General features: G+C 36.0%; 1 protein-coding gene across 1 annotated transcript in view; it reads left to right on the forward strand.

Annotated features, from left to right (window-relative positions):
• Positions 1-22,813, forward strand: part of Thsd7b (thrombospondin type 1 domain containing 7B) — a 715,164-nt gene that overhangs the window by 621,815 nt on the left and 70,536 nt on the right. The window contains 4 exon segments of the mRNA XM_047545870.1: positions 3,519-3,559; positions 3,562-3,605; positions 3,607-3,638; positions 12,419-12,572. Of these exon segments, the coding sequence (XP_047401826.1) occupies positions 3,519-3,559; positions 3,562-3,605; positions 3,607-3,638; positions 12,419-12,572 (271 nt within the window).

Here is a 22,813-nt window from a genome sequence, read left to right on the forward strand (position 1 = left end):
GGAACAGACCCTGGTTCTGACTTGTTAGGATCTCTGTTTCCAAATGGGCTTTAGAATCAATTTCCAAGTTCTACTGTATCCACAGTGGTCAGCATGGAGGAGGCCTGAAACCTGAAGTCTTCTACCTGGGTCTTAACTGGCAGCTTCACTGGAGCAGAGGTTGATCTGCAATAGAAAATCAGAAGCCATGAAATTTATTCCCAGTGAGACCCTGCTTCCTGGTTTATGCCAGGGAAGTCAGTCTACATATCAGAAAGCAGTACATAATTAAAGTGATCAATTGCAATAAGAGGAGATTTATTTAACAAATATTAAAAAGACTAAATGAATGCATTTATGATATGAATCTGGAACTGGCAAAATTATAGAAACCCAAGTCCCCAATGCAGAAGTAATAAATAGGTCTTGTTTGTAGGAGAGTGAAACCATACCTCTCTCAGAGGATTTAGATTTTTCCCTGGCATTTTTTAGCATCTATGGCCCTGTTTCAACTCTGTTATTTTCTTTCTAATTTGTGAAATGATTTTCATTTAATTTTATCATGGCTCATTTCTCTCCTTCAGAACATTTTCCTATGATTCCCTGATATAGTCCATGCTGTAACACATTTCCATTATAAAACTATAATAATCTAATAAGCACCAACTAAACAGCAATATGCAATAGCTGGAACATTAAAGACTGAGAAGAGGAAATCAGGCAGGGTAGTAAATTTTTATCCTTAAATGCCCTGCTTCATTCTTGCCTTTTGTGAGTGTTTTTGATCCTCCAGGTAAGACTCTTTGCCTGGTGGACAAGAGCTTTAAGAAGACAATTCTCACAGGATACCTTATCCTTCCCACAGGATGGTGAAGCTACACTTTTTAGTGACACATTGATAGCTATTCTTCAGTCAAATTCCATTATAGAAAGACGAAGTTTCCATTTGTGTTCCTTCTTATTGTGCTTTGTAAAATACCTCATTGACTGGGCCTGTTTTCTCTAGAGAATTAAATGAAGGCTACTTACAACCTGGGACTCTTCAAAAAGTAGTTTCAACTCAATAAATACTTATTAAACACCTCCCTTTACCCCACCACCGGGCCCTAACCACCACATGCCTCAGCCCAAAGCATGCCAACCCTGAACTTAAAATCTATGGAGGTTTTGAAAGAAGGGCAAAGATTTGTCAGGTAGAATGAATAGCATGAAGTATTTTTAAACAGCAGATGGGCTGGGACTATAGCTCAGTGGTAAAGCACTTGCCTAGCAGTTGTAAGAACCTGGATTCCATCCCCAGTATGAAAAATAAAACATAAAAATAAAACTCAGACACATAAGGGGCAAAAGATCAAGTAATTTCATGCAAATGGAAAATCTTTTTAAAGAAATACTATTTTTTCAGTTCATTAAGAAAAATGGCTTAATACTTTCTCACAAAGACTTGTCCTGTCTTCTAATAGCTTGTCCTTGTGGTTAGTTTCTCTGCCACAGGAGAAAACCTTTGGAACATTCAGAATAAAAACAGTTAGCTAATGCATGAATAAGCAATCAAATCAAAGGCTACATACAACTAGATAATTTTACCTTTTCAACCTGACCTTGGGGCTTCATGTGAAAGAGAAGGAGACATATATACTCTGCCCGGTATTGAAGCTTTAGAAAAGATAGGTCAATGTCGGAGAGGATAGTCTATCCATTTGTGCTTAGGTCCATGCATGAAATATGGGGAAAAATGTTTTTTAATTTTTTTTTTGTCTATCCCTTATTTGTAAAGAGTCCTTTAGTGGAGATACTTTCTTATATTTCATATGAAAGCCCAAATGCTTTGCTTAAATTAATATACACTTATATTTATTAAAAATTATAGAAATAACCATAAAGTCAGTGAAAGCAAGATGTACATGGTACAGTCAGGTCAGCTACACCTTCCACTGTTAGCTTGGTTTCCTAGGATCTGTTGAGCTGGGGTCATGCATGATAATTTTTATAGATTTTTTCTTCCTTGCTACCCTATGAATTTTTTGGGCAGATTTTCTCAGTTACAAATTCTCACCTCCTTATTCATATAGGAGCTGCTCCTGACCCTTTCATTCTACTCCTGTCAACATTCACAGCAGGAAATGCCATTCCTTTATTACTTAATTCCTTACTTTCCTCACACCCATTTCCACTTCTCTTTTCCCATCTCCTTTGATTTTGCTCTCACATATCCTTTGCCTTGTGGTTTCTCTTTTCCCTGTGAGCTCTGCAGGAGAGAGCCAAATAGAACCCATGGTTAAAAATAGTTTCTGACGTTACTTGTGATTCCCCAGAAGTAGTCTCGCAAATCACCCTTTCTCATTTGATTTCCAGCTAATGTGCTGACAGAGCTCCAATCTTGTTTTCTGATTATCCCATTACAGAGTGCTCTCCCTTGAATTTAGTGGAAACGAACAACCAGTGGTTCTGTGTGGAAAGCACTACCCTAGTCATCATTTACAGTTTCATGGAATTAGAAGGCAAAAGGAAGGAAGGGACTGGTAATAAATTCTTATTTAACAGGAAGAGCATTAATTAACCATACTGGTAATAGGTGAGCCTCTCTTTTTCAGCTCGCCTCGACTAGAGCAATCTTTATAGTCTTCTGTGGTGGATCATGCTATGAGGCAACCTTCTTACCTCTCTCACTTAGGGTGAAAGTTCTGTTCCATATTGAGGAGACATGACTGATAAATGCAGCCTCAAAGAGACTGACAGACTAAACTGGCTGCCCATTCAAATACAATTTCAGGGGAAAAAAATCCCACAAATGCAGAGGAAATTACCTAAGAATTCACTTAATGTCCTCAATTGTTTTTACCATAAAATTATAAATATTTACAGTCAATAATCACAAAGAACCACTAACAGTGGCAGTTGCTATCTTGTGAGGTGTGGAGTGTGTGTATGGGTGCTCTAGCCAAGGTATGAAACATACTACAAATAGCTGCATTCATATGAAGCCACAATGCTCAAGAGGCTAAATGATTGCCTGTTAGCATTGATCATTTGGGGGCATAAGAAGAAATTTCCGGTGCAAATAATACCACTTTCCTCATGTGTTCTAAGAAACTCTTATATTCAAGAGTAAATTTCCTTATATAAATTTGTGTCAATTGACATATAAAAGTACATCTGAGAATACAATATGCCATGTAATTGAGAGTTGGACCATCTCACAGATACTATGTTAGCTCTTTGAGGAAATAAAATGATAATGGGATTTCTATTCATGGTGCTAGGAAATGCCTGTCCTTTGGTCTCTTCTGTGAAGGCATATCATCATGTTTTAGTTGATTTCCCCTGTATGCTTTTTCAGGCAAGTCAGTAAATTCAGAGAAGGCAACTACATCTTCCTTTTTGGAATGTAATTTGGCAGTCTAGACTAGAGTATAGTTTCTCAGGTTATTCAGGTTATTCAGCAGGTATTACTAGCAGATAAGTTATTTTTCTATAACTTAGGTAGTTCCACATAATTTTTTTTATTCTTTCCTGTTCTCGACAGGTGCATGAGGCAGTCCCGTGTACAGTGAGTGCAATCAGTATTCCTGGGTTGTAGAAACTGGTCTCCATGCAAAATCAATAATGAGCTGAGGTCTCCGCGTTTGTGGAAGAGGAACACAATCTAGGAAAATCAGGTGTGTGAAATCGGAGAGATTTGGGAGATGAAAGCAGTGGAACTTCAATTTTTTTTTTTTTTTAAATAAAAATAACAGGTTAGTGTTGGGGTGGAGTTGGGTTTAGGGAGGGGGGCAGGAATGGAGGAAGGAAGGACTGTATAGATGGAGGGGAAGGGTGGGAGGGGAGGGGAGGAAGGGAAAAAATGGCAGAATGAATCAAACAACATTACCCTATGTAAATTTATGATTACACGAATGGTATGCCTTATGCCATGTACAAACAGAGAAACAACATGTATCCCATTTGTTTACAATAAAAAAAAAAAAAAAAAAAAAAACAGTGCTCCCTATCCAAGTGCACTTCACTTTTTCTCACCATGTACTTGGCTTTTGCTTATCTTAGAAGCATGCGTGGAAGCATGTATATTTTAATCAGCCCTGTTTTAGTGAGATTCTCTCTACAATGTAGCCACAATACTGCTTCCTGCATCTCACTGGTGGGAAAGCCAGTGCATGGAATAAGCTGGTAACCCTTCACTGATGCTTGGCCATCACTACTGACAGATATTCTCTCTGTTTCTCTGTCTCTTCCCCTCTCTCTCTCCCCCTCTCTCTCTTCCTTTCCCTCCCTCTCTCCCTCCATCCCTCTCTCTCTCCCTCTCTCCCTCTCTCCCTCTCTCCCTCTCTCCCTTTCCTTCTCCCACACTATCATTAGTGTAGTTGATGGGTGTTTACTACTTTGGGATGCCAAAACACTGAAAAAGTCAATTTAAAACTCCACAATTAGCCTTGAAAACTAAAAATATGAGATACCTATGAATTGTGGCTGCACATTTCAATATAAAAAGAGCATATCTCTAAGGGAATTTGGGAATGCCGTGTTATTTACTGAGAGATTTTGTTTAAAGGTTTTGTTTTGCAAACACAGCAGTGGTAACCAAAGGATACACTTGATCTGAATTTGTCATGTTAGTTTGTTTGAAAATTACTTAAAAGGAAGAAGAACCATTTCTTCATCAAATAAGGGTAATGGCAATAAACATAAGAGACCTTACAATCAAAACTTAAAATATTCATACACAATAATTATTATGTAAAATAAAGAAAATAGTGTAGTAAACTATTCAGTTGCATAAAAGTAATATTTCCTTTGCCAGAAAAATGAAAATCCATTTTAAATTGGGCAGAAAGTACCTAAATCAACTGGCTAATGAGTCAACTGTTAGATGAAAATCAGTTGTCAAAGCAGAGCCTACATTTGTGTTAATCATTAGTCAATATTAGTGAAACTTTATTTGGTAATTTGGTATATAACCACCTTTCTTTTGGTAGGGTACTGGAAATTGTATCCAGGGGTGCACTACCACTGACCTACACCTCCACCCTTTTATTTTTCTTCTGAGACAGTGTTATGGTTAGATGTAAGTTGTCCCCCCAAAAGCTCTGTGTGAGACAATGCAAGAAGGTTAAAGGAAAAATGATTGGGTTATAAGATTCTTAACCCAGTCCTTGAATTAAATACCCTGATGGGGATTAACTGAGTGATAACTGAAGGCAGGGAGGGTGTGGCTGGAGGAGGTGGGCATAGGGGCTGTGTCTGTGGAGTATATTTTGTATCTGCGAATGGAGTCTCTCTGCTTCCTAATCATCATGTGAGTCAGTCACCTTCCTCCACTACACTGTTCTGCCATTGTGTTCTGCCTTACCTCAAGCCCCAAGGAATGGAACCAACCTTCTATGGACTGAGATCTCTGAAACCACGAGCCCCCAAATAAACTTTTCTTCCTCTACAATTGTTCTGGCCAGGTCTTTTAGTCACAACAGTGAAAAAGCTGACTAAAACAGAAGTGGTCTCACTAAGTTTCCCAGACTGAACTTAACCTTGTGATCCTCTTGCCTTGGACCCCACAGTAGCTGGGAGTATAAGCGGGTGCCACCATGAGCAGCACATACCTGCCATATTTGACCTTCTCTGAGTTGTAAACTCACTGGTAGGCATGCAGGAAGAATGGCTGATGGCAAAATTATTAAAGTGCTTTTTATCACCAACCCAAGAAAATGGCTAGTAGACCAGGTTCCTTTCTTTCCTTTTGTTTATTGTTCTTTCCCCTGGAAATTCTTGTGCTCAGCTTCTCACAAACTTTGGACTTTTACCTCTTTCTCTTCAAAACCTTCTCCTATATCTTACTCTCACATGATTTTGAGGAGTGACTGGTCAACCCAGTTGAATCAGTAATATGCAAATGAGGTGTGGCATCTCTTACTCTTGTCCCTTTCCTACCTCTTAGCAATATTAGGAAAATTTCAAGAGACACAGAAAACTTTAAGAAAACAAATGGTACTGGCAGAATTGCATCAGATTAATTAAGGAAATGCACTTGTACAGGAGGGTCCTTCAGCCATACTGCTCAGCTCAAAACTCTAGAGCCTGATAGAACAAAAACAACACAACCAAATATGAGTTCTGAAATGGATTAATTGTTTCTCCCACCAAATCCATGTGTCAAAGTCAATATTTTATCTTAGAAGGTGACTGTATTTGGAGATGAAGAGGTAATTAAGGTAATGAAGTCATTGGCATGGATCCTAACCCAGTCTGACTGGTATCCTTATAAGGAGAGGCTAGGACACAGACACATACAGAAAAAAGATCATATAAAGACACAGAGAGAAGATGGCCATCTGCAAGCCAAGGAAAGAGACCTCAGAAGAAATCAACCTTGTCAACACCTTGAACTCAGACTTCTAGCCTCCAGAATTGGGAGAAATAAATGTATGCTGTTGATATCACCCTGTCTATGGTATTTGGTTTGCTAGGTATTAGTCCTGGCAAACTAATATGTAATCATCATATAACATGCTTTATAGTTACACTGAAATATGTGAAGCCAATCTTCCAGGCACCTTGTATTCTAAATTATTATCAAAACTATTATTGAAACAGCTTATCTATTTTTTAGACAGTGTTTTTGCTGCTGTGACTAAAAGATGCAACAAGAAAAATTTTAGAGGAGGAAAAGTTTATTTCAGGGCTCACAGTTTCAGAGGTCTCAATCCATAGACGTCAGCTCCATATCTCAGGGCTTGAGGTGAGGCAGAGCATCATGGCAGAAGAGTGTGGCAGAGGAAAGCAGCTCACATGATGATCAATAAGCAGGGTGAGACTGAGCACAGCTCACCAAATATATACCCCAAAGCCATGTCCCAATGACCCATCTCCTCCAGCCACACCCTACCCACCTTCAGTTGCCACTCAGTTAATCCTGTCGAGGGATTAGTTTACTAATTGGGTTAAGGCTGTCATAACCCAATCACTTCTCCTCTGAACCTTCTGCATTGTCTCACACATGAACTTTTGGAGGACATCTCACATCCAAACCATAACATATGTTATCTTTCTTAAAACCTCTGAACTAAGGGATATCTTTATGGTTTGTTATAGACTGTAATCATTTGACAATTCAGAGCACATTTATGATCATTTGCTTTCTATACATTTGATACTACTCTAGGCACATAAATTAAAAAATGAAAAAAAAATGTTTCTCAAGGAATGTAAAATATAGCAGTAAAGAAAAATGAAGCATAAGTTAATATATAATGAGATGTCTTTGCTATGAAATGTCAAGAAAAAATAAAATTGAGTTGAAATTATGGGGGTTGATGTTTTAGAAAGATACTACTTTATGATATATGAGCAAAGACCCAAATAAACTGAGAAACCTGAATAAATGTGAAGATATGTAGAAAGAGAATCCTAAAGGGAAAAACCATGTAAAACTGGAAACTTCTTGGCTTGTTGGAAGAACAGCAAGATGTCCCATATTGCTAGTGCCAGTACTCAGATTATGTTATATATTCTAAAACAGAGTAAAGACAGGTGTTAGATTCTAACTGCAACATGAATCTGTGACACTATGGAAGGTTTGGGGTAGAAGGGAATTACATTCTCTTATTTAAATATGAAAAAGACCTTACAGAATGTGATATAGAGAAGGTGCTGTGGGGTATAGTATTTTAGAAGCAAGGATATAGGTTTGGGCCCTTGCAGAATTCCTGGTGAGAGGGGTTGACAGATGGATTGGATTTTAGTAGCAGTGGAGGTGATGAGAAGGTCAAACATGGAATACATTTTGAAGATCTAAAACACGGAATTTGCTAATAAAAAAAGAAGCATCAAAGATGATTGTTAGTTTGTAGGACCTAAGCAAGAGTAGGAAAGATGGTGACATTTTGTTGAGTTGGGAAATATTAGAAGCAGGTTTCAGAAAAAAGCAAAAGTCAGCTTTTGTACACACTAGATCTGATGTGATTTTAGCTTACTGGCCAAGCTATTACAGGCTGCAGTTCAAGAGAGATAGTGAGGATATCAATTTGAGTGTCCTTATAAATTTAGTAAATGTTGATAAAATTTTGAGCCCTGGGGGACTACAACTTTCATGGTTAGAGAGAGTCAAAGATAAAGGTTCTACAAATGAAACTTAGAGTCTGGGGAATTGGAGGAAAACAAAGAAAATGAGAAGACAAACCAGAGAGTTTTCCAAGAAAGAAAGTAATCGGTTGTTTCAGATATTTACCAAGATAAAAATTGACCACTGAGTTTTGCAACGGGAAGTCTGTTTGATAAGAAGTTTATCTGCAGTGGCAATAACTGCACAATTAAAGTGAGTTCAGGAAGCAATAATGGAGGGGAGGGAGGGAAGCCTTGATAGCAAATACAGAAAGTGCCTTGAAGTTTGAGTAGAAGTGAAGTGATGACTGAGGGGAGATGGGCAAGGAAAGTGATGACTCAGGATCTGTAGGGATATCCGGTTTTCCATTTGAGAACACCCTCAATTTCAGTGTTTTATACCTTACCCTCGGACTGGAAAGAATCCCCAGAAAAGTCTATCATGTATAAAACAGATGATTCTAACAACCAGTATTTTGTGAACCCAGTGGAAGAGGAAGTTGTGTGTGGCAGACAGAATGATGGCCCCCAAAGATATCCACATCATAATCCTGGAATCTGTAAATAGGCTGAAGGGACTTGGCAGATGTGATTAAGGAAAAGACCTTGAAATGGGAGATTTTCCTGGGTTGTCTGGGGGAGGCACAGTTTGCTCACAAGGGTTCTTAAGAGCAAAAATGGGGAAGAAGAGGAAGAGGAAGGTGTGATTACAAAAGCAAGGTACAGAGGGATGCAATGCTCCTGGCCTCAGAGGCAGAGCAAAGGGCTGCCGAAGGATGTGGTGGAAAAGTGAAGGAAACAGATCACCCCTGGGAACAAGCTCTGAGGACACCTGCCATCTTAACATAACCCAGTGAGATCCATGTTGGATTTCTGTGCTACAGAATTATAAGAAAATACATTTTGTTGTTTAAGCCCCCAAATTGTGGTAATTTTTTTTAATATGTAAACTTTTACTTAAACTCCTGTTTTCATTATGATGTTCTCTAGTTTACAAATCTTTTGAGACCCTTTCCAGATAATAAACCTTCAGCTACCTGCAGGGTTGGGGAAAGAACCACTCAATGGCATGGATTAGGGGAGGGGATCTGAGGAGCTGGGTACTTCTTAAACTTAGTTTCAATAAAACCTCCAGTGTTTCAGCCTAATCTTCATTCCCAAGTCTAGAAATAATTGGTGCTAAAAATTCCAGATTTTTTTTTATGTGTACTGTAGTGGGAATGGAGTAATTTTGTTGTTGTTCCTTGAAAGCTTAGAATTCAGGTTTCTCAGTGTGTTAAGGCAGTTAGCATTAGCCTGTTTATCATCCATTTTGGCAGTTGTCCTCTCCCATGTTCTTTGTTTTTGTAGGGTAATGCCTTTCCATCCCCTGGTATTATTGTTGTTGTTGTTGCTTTGGTAACAAATTCCTTTATTATTGCTTTTGTGGCATATTTGGAGTGAACAGAAAATAATGCATACATTTACAAGATATCATTACCCAGAAGTCTTACCTCTTCTTTCTCAGTGAAATAATAAAAGAACATCAGCTGAGTATGTGCAGGCAGAATCAGTTTGTCCAGGGAAAGATCCAAGCCATCCCATGGACCCTCCTTCCCCTACTGACTACTAACACAGGAGAAACCCAAGTCCATAGATAACACAATACCACACCTCCCTACATTAGAGGGCAGTACCTATATCTCTCTGAGAACCTCCTTCATACAATAGCTAATTTTTCATCACTTAGCATCTCATAAATCTGTCTGTATTTTTCACTTTGTGGTAGGTAACTGTGCACTTTTCCTGAGTCTTCTTTTTCTTTTTCTTTTTCTGTTTTTTAGTACTGGCGATTGAACTCAGGGGCACTTAACCACTGATCCATATCCCCAGCCCTATTTTGTATTTTATTTAGAGACAGGGTCTCACTGAGTTGCTTAGGGCCTCACTGAGTTGCTTAGGGCCTCCCTAAGTTGCTGGGGCTGGCTTTGAACTCACAATCCTCCAGCTTCAGCCTCCTGAGTGACTGGGATTATAGGCGTTCTTTTTCTATTTTTAATTTGAGGGTAAAAGAAGCTCCTAAGGTATAGGATAAAATTCATTAGCATACCATGATTTGGGAATCACCAAAACTCCCCAGCACAGTACTCTTATGACTTTGTCATACCTGAAGTTTCCAGGTCAGCCTATGGCAACATTTACCTCATTGTCACTGTCATTTTTATCTTACCTTTATCATTATCACTATAACAAAACACCCATGTCTGTTTTGGAGTTTTGTTTTTCTGTTTGTTTTCTTTCTTTCTTTTTTTTTTTTTTTTTTTTTTCAATTTCTGTATCCCAACCCTGGGCTAGAGCTTGGTATATAGTAGGCCCTCAAAAATATATACTAAATACATCATTATTAATAAATAATAACTGTATCTCAACACCCAGCAAAAGAGACTTCACATAGTATGTGTCTATTCACTATTTTTTAAAAATAATTTTAAAATAAACTTATGAAGTTGGGCACAGTGGTGCATGCCTATAATCCCAGCAGGTTGGTAGGCTGAAGCAGGAGGATTGTGAGTTCAAAGCCAGCCTCAGCTACTTAGCAAGGCCCTAAGCAACTCAGTGAGACCCTGTCTCTAAAACACGAAAAAGGGCTGGAGATGTGGCTCAGTGTTTAAGTGCCCCTGGGTACCAAAAAATTCCTAGTACCAAAAAAATAAAAAATAAATAAACTTATCAGATATAAGCCAAGAGAAATGCCTACATCATGGGGTGGGATGGTTTAGTTGGATGATTCTCACTGTAAACACACCTGTGTAACCAGCCCAGACATTGAGAAACAAAATATTACCAGGACCATCTAAGCCCTTCTCAATCATTAACCATTTCCTGCAAGGTAACCACTATTCTAACTTCTGACACAATAGATTAATATTGTCTCTATTTTTTCCTACCTTTGTATAAATGGAATCACTATGTGTGTGTGTGTGTGTATTTTTTTTTCTGGCCTTCTTTATCCAATACTGCATTTATGAGCATCACCCATGCTCTTTTATATACAATAGTCTACAAATTCTAATTACTTTATGGTACTTAACCCAATGAATTTAGCACAATGTATTTACTTTATTGTTATGAACAGTTGAGTTGTTTCTGGTTTGGTTGATTATGATTAGTGCTGTTGTAAACGTTTCCAGTCAGCTTTTGCTTTTGTTTTGGTATGGATTTGTATGCATTTCTATGTTAATGTTGGCTTATACAGGGTAGATACTGCTAGCCAGTTTTCAAAACAGTTTATGCTCCACTAGCAGAGTAAGATGAGCACTAATCTCCGGAATCTATAAAGAACTCAAAAAATTTACACCAAGTATACAAATAACCCAATCAATAAATGGACTAAGGAAATGAGCAGACACTTCAAAGAAGAGGATCTACAAGCAATGAACAGATATATGAAAAAATATTCAACATATCTTGTAAATCAAAACTATCCTAAGATTCCATCGCACCCCAGTTAGAATGGCAATTATCAAGAACACAAGCAATAATAGGTATTGTCAAGGATGTGGGGAAAAAGGTACACTCATACATTGCTGGTGGGGTTGCAAATTGGTACAGCCACTCTGGAAAGCAGTGTGGAGATTCTTTAGAAAACATGGAATGGACCCACCTTTTGACCCAGTTATTCCACTCCTTGGTTTATACCCAAAAGACTTAAAGTTAGCATACTACAGTGATGCAGGCACATCAATGTTTATAGCAGCTCAATTCACAATAGCTAGATTGTGGAACCAACATAGATGCCCTTCAACAGATGAATAGATAAAGAAACTGTGGTACATATGTACAATGGAATATTATTCAGTCATAAAGAAGAATAAAATTATGACATTTGCAGGTAAATGGATAGAGTTGGAGAATATCATGCTAAGTGAAATAAACCAATCCCAAAACACCAAAGGCCAAATGATTTCTCTGATAAGTGGGTGATAATACATTACGGGGGTGGTGGGAGGTAAGGGAAGAATGGAAGAAGGATGGATTGTGTAGACAGAAATGAGGAGTGGGGAGGGTCGGGGGAAGGAAAGATAATAGAATGAGACAAACATCATTACCCTATGTACACGTATGATTACGCAAATGGTATGACTCTACTTTGTGTACAACCAGAGAAATGATAATTGTACTTCATTTGTGTACAATGAATCAAAATAAAAAAAGAAGACAAGTTTTTCTTTGCCTCGCTTTTCTGTTGATCATTTTTTTTTAATCTAAGTGTCTTTGAAGGGTCAGTAGCTGTGACACATCAAAAATGTTTTAAATTGACTCTCTACTGTGTTAAGCAATCAAGCTATCTTGTGGTCTTGCCTAATAGGTGTGTGAATACAGCTGATAGTGAAGGTGGTGGAGCCGTGGACAGTACCCTGTGCAACCAAGATGAAACTCCCCTGGAAACTCAGTCCTGTTCTCTCCTGTGTCCTAATGAATGTGTCATGTCTGAGTGGGGAACGTGGAACAAATGCCCACAGGTAATTTCCTTTCTTTGTCCATGCCCTAATTCATCAGTGCTGCCTTTGCGGTTGTTCTTTGTACATTTGCAGTGCTGCTCTATAACCCATTCTTCTAGTAACATGGGAAAATAATTTTTCCCGAGAACATCAAAAAAGAAAAGAAAAAAAAAATTGCAAGTGATGCCGAGCAATTTAAAATGCCATTGCTTCTTCCAAGGCCTTTATCATGGGAACATGAACAAGGAAAATGAGCCTATGATAATCACACTAGGATCTGACTGCATGCCCATTGTTAAAAGGGTCTTCTTTAGCACTGAAATGATTCTCATTATAATCTCTTGGTTCTGTTCCATTTTTTTTTTCTGGTGGAATCAATTATATCTTAAGAACTCAACTCCACTGTGCAATTTTTCTTCTGTTAATAATGATCTGTTTTTCCTGTTGCTGTTTTTCCAAAGAGAAGGTGTTCTTTTACTATGTTTCTACTTCTTCCAAAGCTGACCAAAAAACTTAAATCCAAAGCATTTGCCTGTATTCTTCTTTTTAATTAAATTGAAACATAAAAGGAACATGACAAAATAAATATTCTTCAAGTAGCATGGTTCAACTTAATATTTCCTGAAGATAAATTATGATATTTTAAACTCCTGTTTCTGTATAAAGTTTGGAAAAATAAAGTGGGAATTAGGAAGTTATTATATGGGTTCAAGTAGTAAGAAGTAAAGAATAGAATAAATTGAATTCAACTGTCCTACTGATAATTGTGGAAAGATTATGCGAATATTTATAATGGCAATGGGAATATTTTTTAAATCAATTAATAACCTACCTTCTTGGGTTTTGATTATCAATTGCTTATTAAGTATTGCAACCTTAACTGTTTCCACTGTCGTTATTATTTTTTTATTTGCGGAGGGCAATATAATATTAAGATGAGGCAATATAATATTAAGATGAAGAGAAACCAATAAAAAAATAATGTGTAGGGTGGGATGCTTGTACTGCTAAGTCTTATTTGTGTATAACTTCAATATAATGAAAGTTAATATTTCCAGACCATTTAGTTTGGGCAAGGCATATATCAGAACTATTTCCTTTAGTCCTTGTTCTACTCTTCCTACTTAAATACTGTTATCAGTTTATGGTCCAGCTGAAGAAACTGATGTTTAGGAAACCGATGTTGTTTGCGCAAGTGAGGAGCTAGGAGTGGACCCTGTTCTAATGAAGCCAGAGTCTTTGCACTTGCACCCTGGGCTCATTCATTTTGAAAGAATTAAGGTAGACTGAATAATTCTCTTTTCTTTAAAATGCAATATTTATTTTAAGAGGAAAACAACTGTATAATTTTTCCATGACTAAGTATATATATTCACACTTTAAAGAAGGTGCTAGCTTACACTGTTAATTAATCTACAGCAAAATTAGTAACCTGAGGAAGTTTAATTAAATGTAGAGGTCATGATCTTTCTCAATTCTTATTCTAACTTACTCACTGAAAACCACATTAAGCGCTAATCACTTCACAATGGAAATGTTGCTCTCTTAAGTCAAGGTCTCTGGCCACTGAGCTAAAATTTTCTTTGCAGGGATATTTGCACAAGATTGTGATGACTCAGAAATCTGCTTCTGTTTCTTTGGGTGACTATTTTCTTTAAGGTTTATTTTCCCACGTGTAATGTTTCTTTATTTGGAGCATTTAGAAGTTGGAGATGGCAAAAATATTTTAACCTCCATTCATGTATTTGGAAGATGATAGTTACTCCCTCATCAGCATAAAATGAAAGGGTTGTTCCTTCAACTGCTTGTGTACTTTCAAAGTTACATAATAAATAATAATAACAGCTCTGACAACATAACAGTAACTTTCACTGAGCATGTGTTATGTAACCAACACTGTGCTGAGACTATGCAAGGTTGTTTCCTAACAACATACTGCTAAGAGGTTGGAACACCTGTTCGTGGTCATTCTGGTCTGTCTGATCACAGTGGGCTTGTTGTCTAGTGTAAATGGGACTTCAAAATGGAGTGAAAGAGATGACCTGATTATTTTCCCTGTATCTAGATATGTTGCATAATTTTGACAAGTTTCGGGATCTTGGCATAATGTCCTGACATCACAGGAGCTTAATCAGTGCTTGACAACAATGATGATCATAGCAAAGCCAGGAAGCTGAATCACTGTGCCTGAAGTTCAACTAGCCCTTTGATGTGCATTTCTTAAGAAAAAGGAACAATCATTTCATGATTATTCTCTATACCATGTGCTAATTTAAGGATTATATTTATTATTATTTTACCAAATTCTCCTTTGATAGTCCACAGTGTGACATGTTAATGGCATCAATTCACTATGTGCATTTCCCTCTCCCAGGGCAACTCTTTTGAGTCAAACACATAAATAACTTTGTTTTTAAGTATGACTGCAGTACTTACTTAAACTTCTAAGTTAGAGGTTTCTTATCAGGAAATAAGGACAATGACAGCTGTTTTTCCAGATTATTTAAGAATTAGAGATAATAAGTATAAAGTGAATAATGGAGTATAACTTAATATAATATTGATGGAAGAGGGTGAGGAAGAAAAGGGGGGAGTAGGACTATGACAAACAGAAAAAGACCAAAGCTTCCCCCTAACATTGTTTATAATGTGATTGGTAAATAAGAGACAGAGAGCAGTACATTTTAAAGCTGAACAGACAATCTACCCCCCAACACACAAAGTTATTACTTGATCTATAGAAATAAAATGCCACTTCCTTTACTGAAATATGACTTTTGTTTAATTTAATAGTAGTCCCCCCAGATAAGGCATCAGATAAATACTTTTAAATGACTAGGTTACTGACCTGAAAGTTCCTACCAATTGCAAACAATTTAGAAGAGCAAACAAGGTAAAGATATTAAAAATTGTAGAGAGACCATTTTAAAACTGTATGGGGAAGAACTGGAGATTATAAGTGGATCAAGCAGAACCAAACACAATTCAAGGAGGAATTTGAAGAAATTGGAAAGCCATGTGTTTTATTTATTTCATATTCTTTTTTTTTTTCTTATTCCCATAGCACACAGATGTGTCACTTATTTTTTGACTCCAGCTTTCTCATTTTCCTACCATGCTTTAATTTGATAAGTAGCTTATGAAATTATATATACAAAAAGTTTCAGTAGTATTTATCTTTAAAGATAAGTTTATGTGTGTATAAATGCACATATGTAATTACATATACATAGAAAAATGTATATATATATGTATATATATTTGATAGTTCATTATTTATTACACAATTTTCTCTAATTTTTCCATGTTTTATTCTGGTTCTACATACTTCAAAATAATGCTGATGTGTATTCATAGAGTCATATATTCTTAGTAAGAGTTCATAAATTTCTAGATTCTGATGTCTTAGAATATTTGAATCAGTTCAGCCCTTTATATATCTGAAGGAATATCTGATTGTCTTCGTTTATGCTACCAATCCCTACAAAAGTTTTCCACTGAGAAATATAGATTTTCTATTTATGGCTCCCTCTGGAAGTTTGCCAAAGGAATTTCTTAAACAATAATATTGATGGAAGAAAGAAAAGAAGGTCTTGGAAATGAATTTCCAAACTGCTGTATATTTTTCTGAAGCAAGACTTGGAAAGCCTTCTCTAGAAAGGTGACTTGGGCTTAGCAAACCTATTTGAATTATCGTTGATTTGCCTCCCACTGAGTGCCTCAAACTGGCTGGAACCAGTTAGGCATCCCCTCAGACAGTGGGTTCATTGGAGAGTGCTCCAAACAAAACCTCATCATCAAACAGTCACTGGACTCCTGTGTTGTCACCAGGACAACACCTAAAGAAGGATCACAAAGGAAGACATAGCAAAGAAACTACCTAGGATGTAGTAAGCAGGATGGAACCTGGATTTTATCATAGTTTTACTATCGTGCTTCCAAAATACATCTTATTTCTATACTTATCCTTTTTTCTAACTTTTTATGTGTATACCCACTAGCAAAAGCCAGTGCAGAATGCTGTCAATATTCCTTCAGGCAGAGATTGCTTTAAAAGAGAAGGAGAAATGTAACACCAGTTTTTTAATAAGTGATCCATAATTAAGCATTTGAATTAAAGGAAAACTTTTTTTCACTGTGTCCCAGCATTATTTTGGGAAAAGGCTATGAGCAGTGACATTTTGCTATTGATGACTCAGTGTTTTCAGCACCTAGTGCCATTTCTCTAAGTTTGATTTTAAAGAAATTTGTCCCAATATTTAATTCCAATGCTCAACTTCAGGCATTTCCTTAACTTCTCCTAGCAGTCTTTAACAAGCAGATGGCAACCTGGATTTGTCCCTAGGGAACATGTCTGATGGTAAAGACCCTCAAACTGCCTAATACTTTGTCTCCTGGATGAAAACCAGAGGAGGAGAATGATGATGAGTTACTGTAATCTGGCTGTAAATTATGGTTTCCTTTTGCTAAATTGGTACTGGTTCTTGTAGGAATATGGCAGTTCATTGCATTGGGGTTTATGGAGGAGTATTATACCTAGTGTGCATTAAGATTTAATGCCACTTGGAGCAGTCTTATTTCCAGAACCACATGAGGCATTGCAGGAAGGGTGCCTGGTTTCATGCATTGGTGCAGAAAATGAAAAACTGATAAAGGCAGTCATGGACTGCTCCAGTTTTTGAAATTTAGTATGCTTCTTATCAATATTTCTCATACAGTCTGATTTCTTTGATTCTTAATATCATCATTTTAGAGTACAAAATATTATGGGTTCCATTGTTCTCGGTCTTCTTTATCCTCTCCCTCTTCTTCTCTCCCTATTTTGTAATAGAAATTCTCAGTTAAAACAGTAGTATAATGAATTCACTCCTCCCATTTCTTGTCATTTCTTTTTGGCTCCACATGTGCAGATCCAACTATGAATCAAAAATATTTGAAGAAAAAAGTGTTCTACATTGAATATGTATAGATTTTCTTTCTTCTCATTGTTCCCTGAACAATGCAGCATAAAAACTCTTTAGATAGTATTTACATTGCATTAGGTATTATAGTCATCTAGAGATGATTTAAAGTATTCCAGAAGATGTATGTAGGTTACATGAAAATACTATACCATTTTTTTTTAAGGGACTTGAGAGTCCATCGATTTTTATGTGCTTGAGGTGGGAGGTTCTGGAACCAATCCCTTGCAATACCCATAAATACCTATATATCCCACATTTGATGTCATTTCATTCTTAAATACTTCTATCTTCCTGAGATATGATTAATCACAACAACTAAGCATAACTAAAATATTTGTACACTTTGTAAAAGTATAATTTCCAAAAATTAAAAGCCTGATTCTCTACAAGTTAATTGATTTACTAATCATTAAACCAGTATTATTATAAGGCCAATTCTAAGAGAATTGAAGAGGAGTGAGAACTTCTACTTCCAGCAATGATGGAATGTAACTGAACATGTTTGGATTGGATTGGATTTATGCCACTAATGTAAACAACTTTAAAAAGGACAAAATACATAAAACAACATTGACCATTAGACAGTGATAATCATGAGATGATGATCCCCAAGGGACAAAAGCCAAATGAGATGAGTCTTACAATTACCAAGGTTTTCTGACAGAAGGCACCTTCTGGAGAGTTGTGCAAGGAATATGATCCTGGCAAGACCATGGCATCAATCCACAGCGTCTGAGTGATGGAGGAAGCAGAAACCTGAATGCCAAAATGAAGAAGGAGGAGGAGGAGGAGGAGAAAAGGGAAGGGGCAAGCGGGAGGAGGAGGAGGAGGAAGAGGATGAGGAAGAAATACAAGGAAAAATTATCTAGATATCTGTACAGTGATTCCCTTGAATTCTTGACTAAATATTAACTTGTTTATGCATAGAGTGAAACTCCCCAGTACAAGCCAACATTGATTTCTGGGGAGCTGCAAGAAATACCTATTCTGAAGTTCATATAGGTCTAGGAGATGTTTTAATTCCATGTAGTGTAATAGAGATAACTCCTTCAACTCCCTAGGCCATTTGACAATGACCTAATAAGGGTTGTGCATTAGAAGGAAGGCTAACATAGTCTATTCTAGAACTTTCCCAATGAAGTTTAAACACAAACTTCAGAAAACGCAAGCTGATCTAATAAGTAACTGCATATTTCTAAAATGAATGTCAACACATTCAAATGGAAGATAAAACCCAAACATTCAGTAGTGCCTAGGGTGATGCAGCATGATAGTAACCCAGGTAGTTCTGGTTAGAAATTTTTGATTAGTTTGTTTCTTTTTTAAAGTTGATATTTGTTCCTGATCTAATTATATAGATGTTTTTACATTGTGAAAAGTCATTGAGCTTCATTCTTATGGCATGTATGTTTTTATGTATTTTATACCTGATTACTGTACATATGAAGAGGCAGCAAATTGTGACTGATAACCAACAGGAAAATTAATCAATTGAAATAGAACCAGAAAAAAACAGTGATCATGGATTTGAAGGCAAAGAACTTACAAACAGCTAGAATAAATATTTTAAGTACACCGTAAAAGGAAAATGTGAGCATAACGAAATAGAAGATACTGAAAAGCATCAGAAGCATTTTTAGACATCTCAAATGTAGTAGGTGAAATAAAGAATTGACCAAATGAAAGAATAACACATTGGACCTTGTAGGAAAAAAAAATGAACCAGAAGACATAGAATGAAATATAGAAAGAATAAAGACTGGAAAAGAAATGACTAGACAAACATTATCTAAAGAACAAGTGTAATTGTAGTCCTTACAGGAAAGTAGGGAATGGACAAGAAAAAAAAAAAAAACTGAACAAGTAATAGCTGAAAATATTCCAAATCTTTGACTAGTTGGAGTGATCAGAAAAAATATCTGGATCATATAATCCCGATTGACAATATTTCGAGGAAAAAACAGGGTAAAGTGCTGGAAGATCTCAGTATTTAACATAAGGGCAGCCTTTCACTTAATCCCATTATTTTAAAAATGGTAACACTATGCTCAGTTGTGCCATGATTCTCTGTTTTACCTTTCCAAATAACAGAGTCACAGTCCTTAGCTGCAGTTGAGGAAGATGGGCATTTTGCTATGCCAATTATGCAGAAGCTTTATGGGGGTGTACTAGTTAATTTTATGTATCAACAAGACTGGGTGACAGGATGCCCAAACATTTGAACAAACGTTCTCCTGGCTGTTTCTGGGTCAGATTAATATTTCACTTTGTAGAGTACAGTAGATCGCCCTTCCCAGAGTGACTGGGCCTCATCCAATCAGTTGAGGGTCAGAATAAGACAAAAAGACTGACCTTCCCTCAGTTGGGAATTCCCACTGCCTGACAGACTTGCTCTGAAACAACAGGTTTTTCCTGCTTTTGTGCTCAAACTAAAACATGGGCCCTTTTGGATTTCAAGCCTGCAGGCCTCTTTATGGAACCACACCTTCTCTCCTGGGCCTCTAGCCTGCCAGTTGCATATCTTGAAATGTGTCAGTCTCCATAATCATGTGAGCCAATTACTCATAATAAGTAAATGTATACAAACAAATACACATATACACAAATCCTATTGTTTCTGTTTCTCTGGAGAATATTTACTGAAACATGGGATTGAATAGCTTTACAAACACTTTAATCAGTACTCCAGTTATGACCAATGCTTTTTTTTTTTTATAGATACAGTACCTTTGTCTTATTTATTTATTTTATGTGATGCTAAGGATCAAACCTACTGCCTCACAAATGCTCCACCACTGAGCCACAATCTCAGCCCCCTGTCCACTGCTTTTACCTCATTTTACAGATCCCCAGTCTTTGGAGGCATTGCAGTCCAAATTAAGCTGCAATTTATCCTAACATCGCTGGTTTGAGACTCAGTACTATTCAACCTTCCAAACCAGTTATCATTATCAGTTTTCTAGCATCCTAAATGTTATTGCTGTCAGATCCTTATGTGATTATTTTTGCTACTTGTACACCTTTAAAAATAAATATTCTTACTGTTATTTTAATCCCTTTAATAAAATTTAGTGATATTTCTCAAATCATGTGTAGTCTTCCATCTTTAACCAAAAATTCCTTTTTTAATTTATCACATCATAAAATATCTTATACCATAGAAAAGCATTTAGTACTTATGGTTTTAGTTTCTTGTTTGCTTGAAAAAAATAGATTTACTATTTTAAATATGTCTCTCTATTTAAGAATACATAAAGATAATTGATTCATCTGATGCTTAGTTTAATATATAGTATGAGACCCATTTTTGTATGAAATTCCAAATGAATAGTTTTCTATTGATCAGTTTCCAGATTTTGTATTTTAGGTGTGGTTTTTACTTATTCATGAGAGTTTACTCCACCTCTTTACTTTTTCCAGTTACATTTATTCTGGTTTATATTAAGAAATTTAAAAATCATTATTATTAAAGGGACTTTTTTCCATGTGTATTTCTAACTGTGTAGTGCTAGTGTCTAAGGAAAGTTCTAGGTGTTAAATGTGTATCTTACATTCAGTAATATTTTCTAAATACTTATTTATTCTTTTAGCAACTTTTTATTAGTTCATATTTTTAGGTTTTTCTTATAATCACATAATCTATAAATTACTTTTGTAATATAAAAATTATATGATCTTGCATCATGATGTTTTTGATATTTATCTTTTCTAGACATACTTTATTAGAAAAACTCTCCAAATAGTACAAAATCAAATTTAAACCATGTCTGTCTTGCCTTGGTTTCAATCAGAATATGATGCTTGAGAATAAGTTTAAAACATATACTTTTTTTTTGGGGGGGGGGTTGCTGGGGATCGAACCCAGGGCCTTGTGCTTACAAGGCAAGCACTCTACCCACTGAGCTATCTCCCCAGCCCCAAACATATACTTTTTATTTCTCATTTTTGTTTAAAAATTTTCAGTGATTTTTGTTTTACATTCATATATGTGTGTGTTCAGAAATAATTACCCAGTTGTATCATATGCTTTGTGGGATTACTGATATACTTGGAGTTTGTTTTTTATAAATAATATAATTTTAAAGTAGATCTTCCAATTTTGAAATATGTATTTATCCTTAACGCAAATTTTAATTTAAATTATAAAAAAGTAAACTCTATGTAGCACATCATTATTATTTTTAATCATACTTTAAAGGAAAAACCATATCTAGATATTCATTGCTTTTTTATTTTATCAATATTTTGTCTGGAAAAAAGTTACATTATTCTTTCTTTTTAATGTGTAATTTTTTCTTATCCGACCTCATTTGGTTTAGCCGAGTGAACAACAACCATGACACTTATATACTCTGGTCATTGCCCATCCTTGTTGCATTCCTGAATTTTCCAGCAATGCCAAGTGATTCACAAGTATTAAAAGTATTGATTTTTTGGCTTCAAGGAGCAAAAGAGTAAGACCAGAACAAGACCAAATCCAAAACTAAGACCACCTAAACTGCCACTTGTATTAAAAAGAATAAAAAATTGAGGTGATATTCTTGACTTTTGAGATCTTATCTTTCTTCCAGAGTTTTCCTGATTTTTCTCCTTTGTTATTAGGACCTATGCTTCACTTTGGGTATCTGAATTGTGCTTCTGTTATGTCTTTGTGCAAGTCCTGGGATGACCTAGATCAATGACTGAGCTATTTAATGGCTAATACTTAGCAAAACTTTTTTTTTTTTGTTACACTAACTTCTTATTGTATTGGCACATTATAATTGTGGGATTTATTATGCCATATTTATGCATGCATATAACATATTTTTTATGATCTTTGGTAAAATTTATTTATTTATTTATTTATTTTTATTTTTTTATTTTTACAGACTGCATTTTGATAAGATACAGCAATGTGGGGGCATACTCTGGCCATTTTCTTTTATGTGTGTGTTTTTTATAACTTTTCTAATCCTTTTGTTCATTTTTCTCTGTTCCTATCTTTTAACAATGACTTCTTGTTGCAAGCATAAATTAACTTTCTCAGCTATTCACAGACTTTAAATTTTATTTTAATTGTTATCACTGGTATCTGTTATATTTTACTTTTAAAAGGGATCACTGACATTTCTACTATTTTCAGTAACTTTATGGATATACCTTGTATATGTACATTGATTATATTTAATTTTTATGAAAAACCCTGAATATGTATTTCTCTACATGCAAATTTAGAAACAAAATTTTATGATCTGGAATTATGAATATAATTATCAATTATGAAATCACATCAAAGATTCTTAGCAAAGTTGGCTA

This window comes from Sciurus carolinensis, chromosome 3 (genome assembly GCF_902686445.1).
Source record: "Sciurus carolinensis chromosome 3, mSciCar1.2, whole genome shotgun sequence".
In the NCBI taxonomy this organism is placed as follows: Eukaryota; Metazoa; Chordata; class Mammalia; order Rodentia; family Sciuridae; genus Sciurus; species Sciurus carolinensis.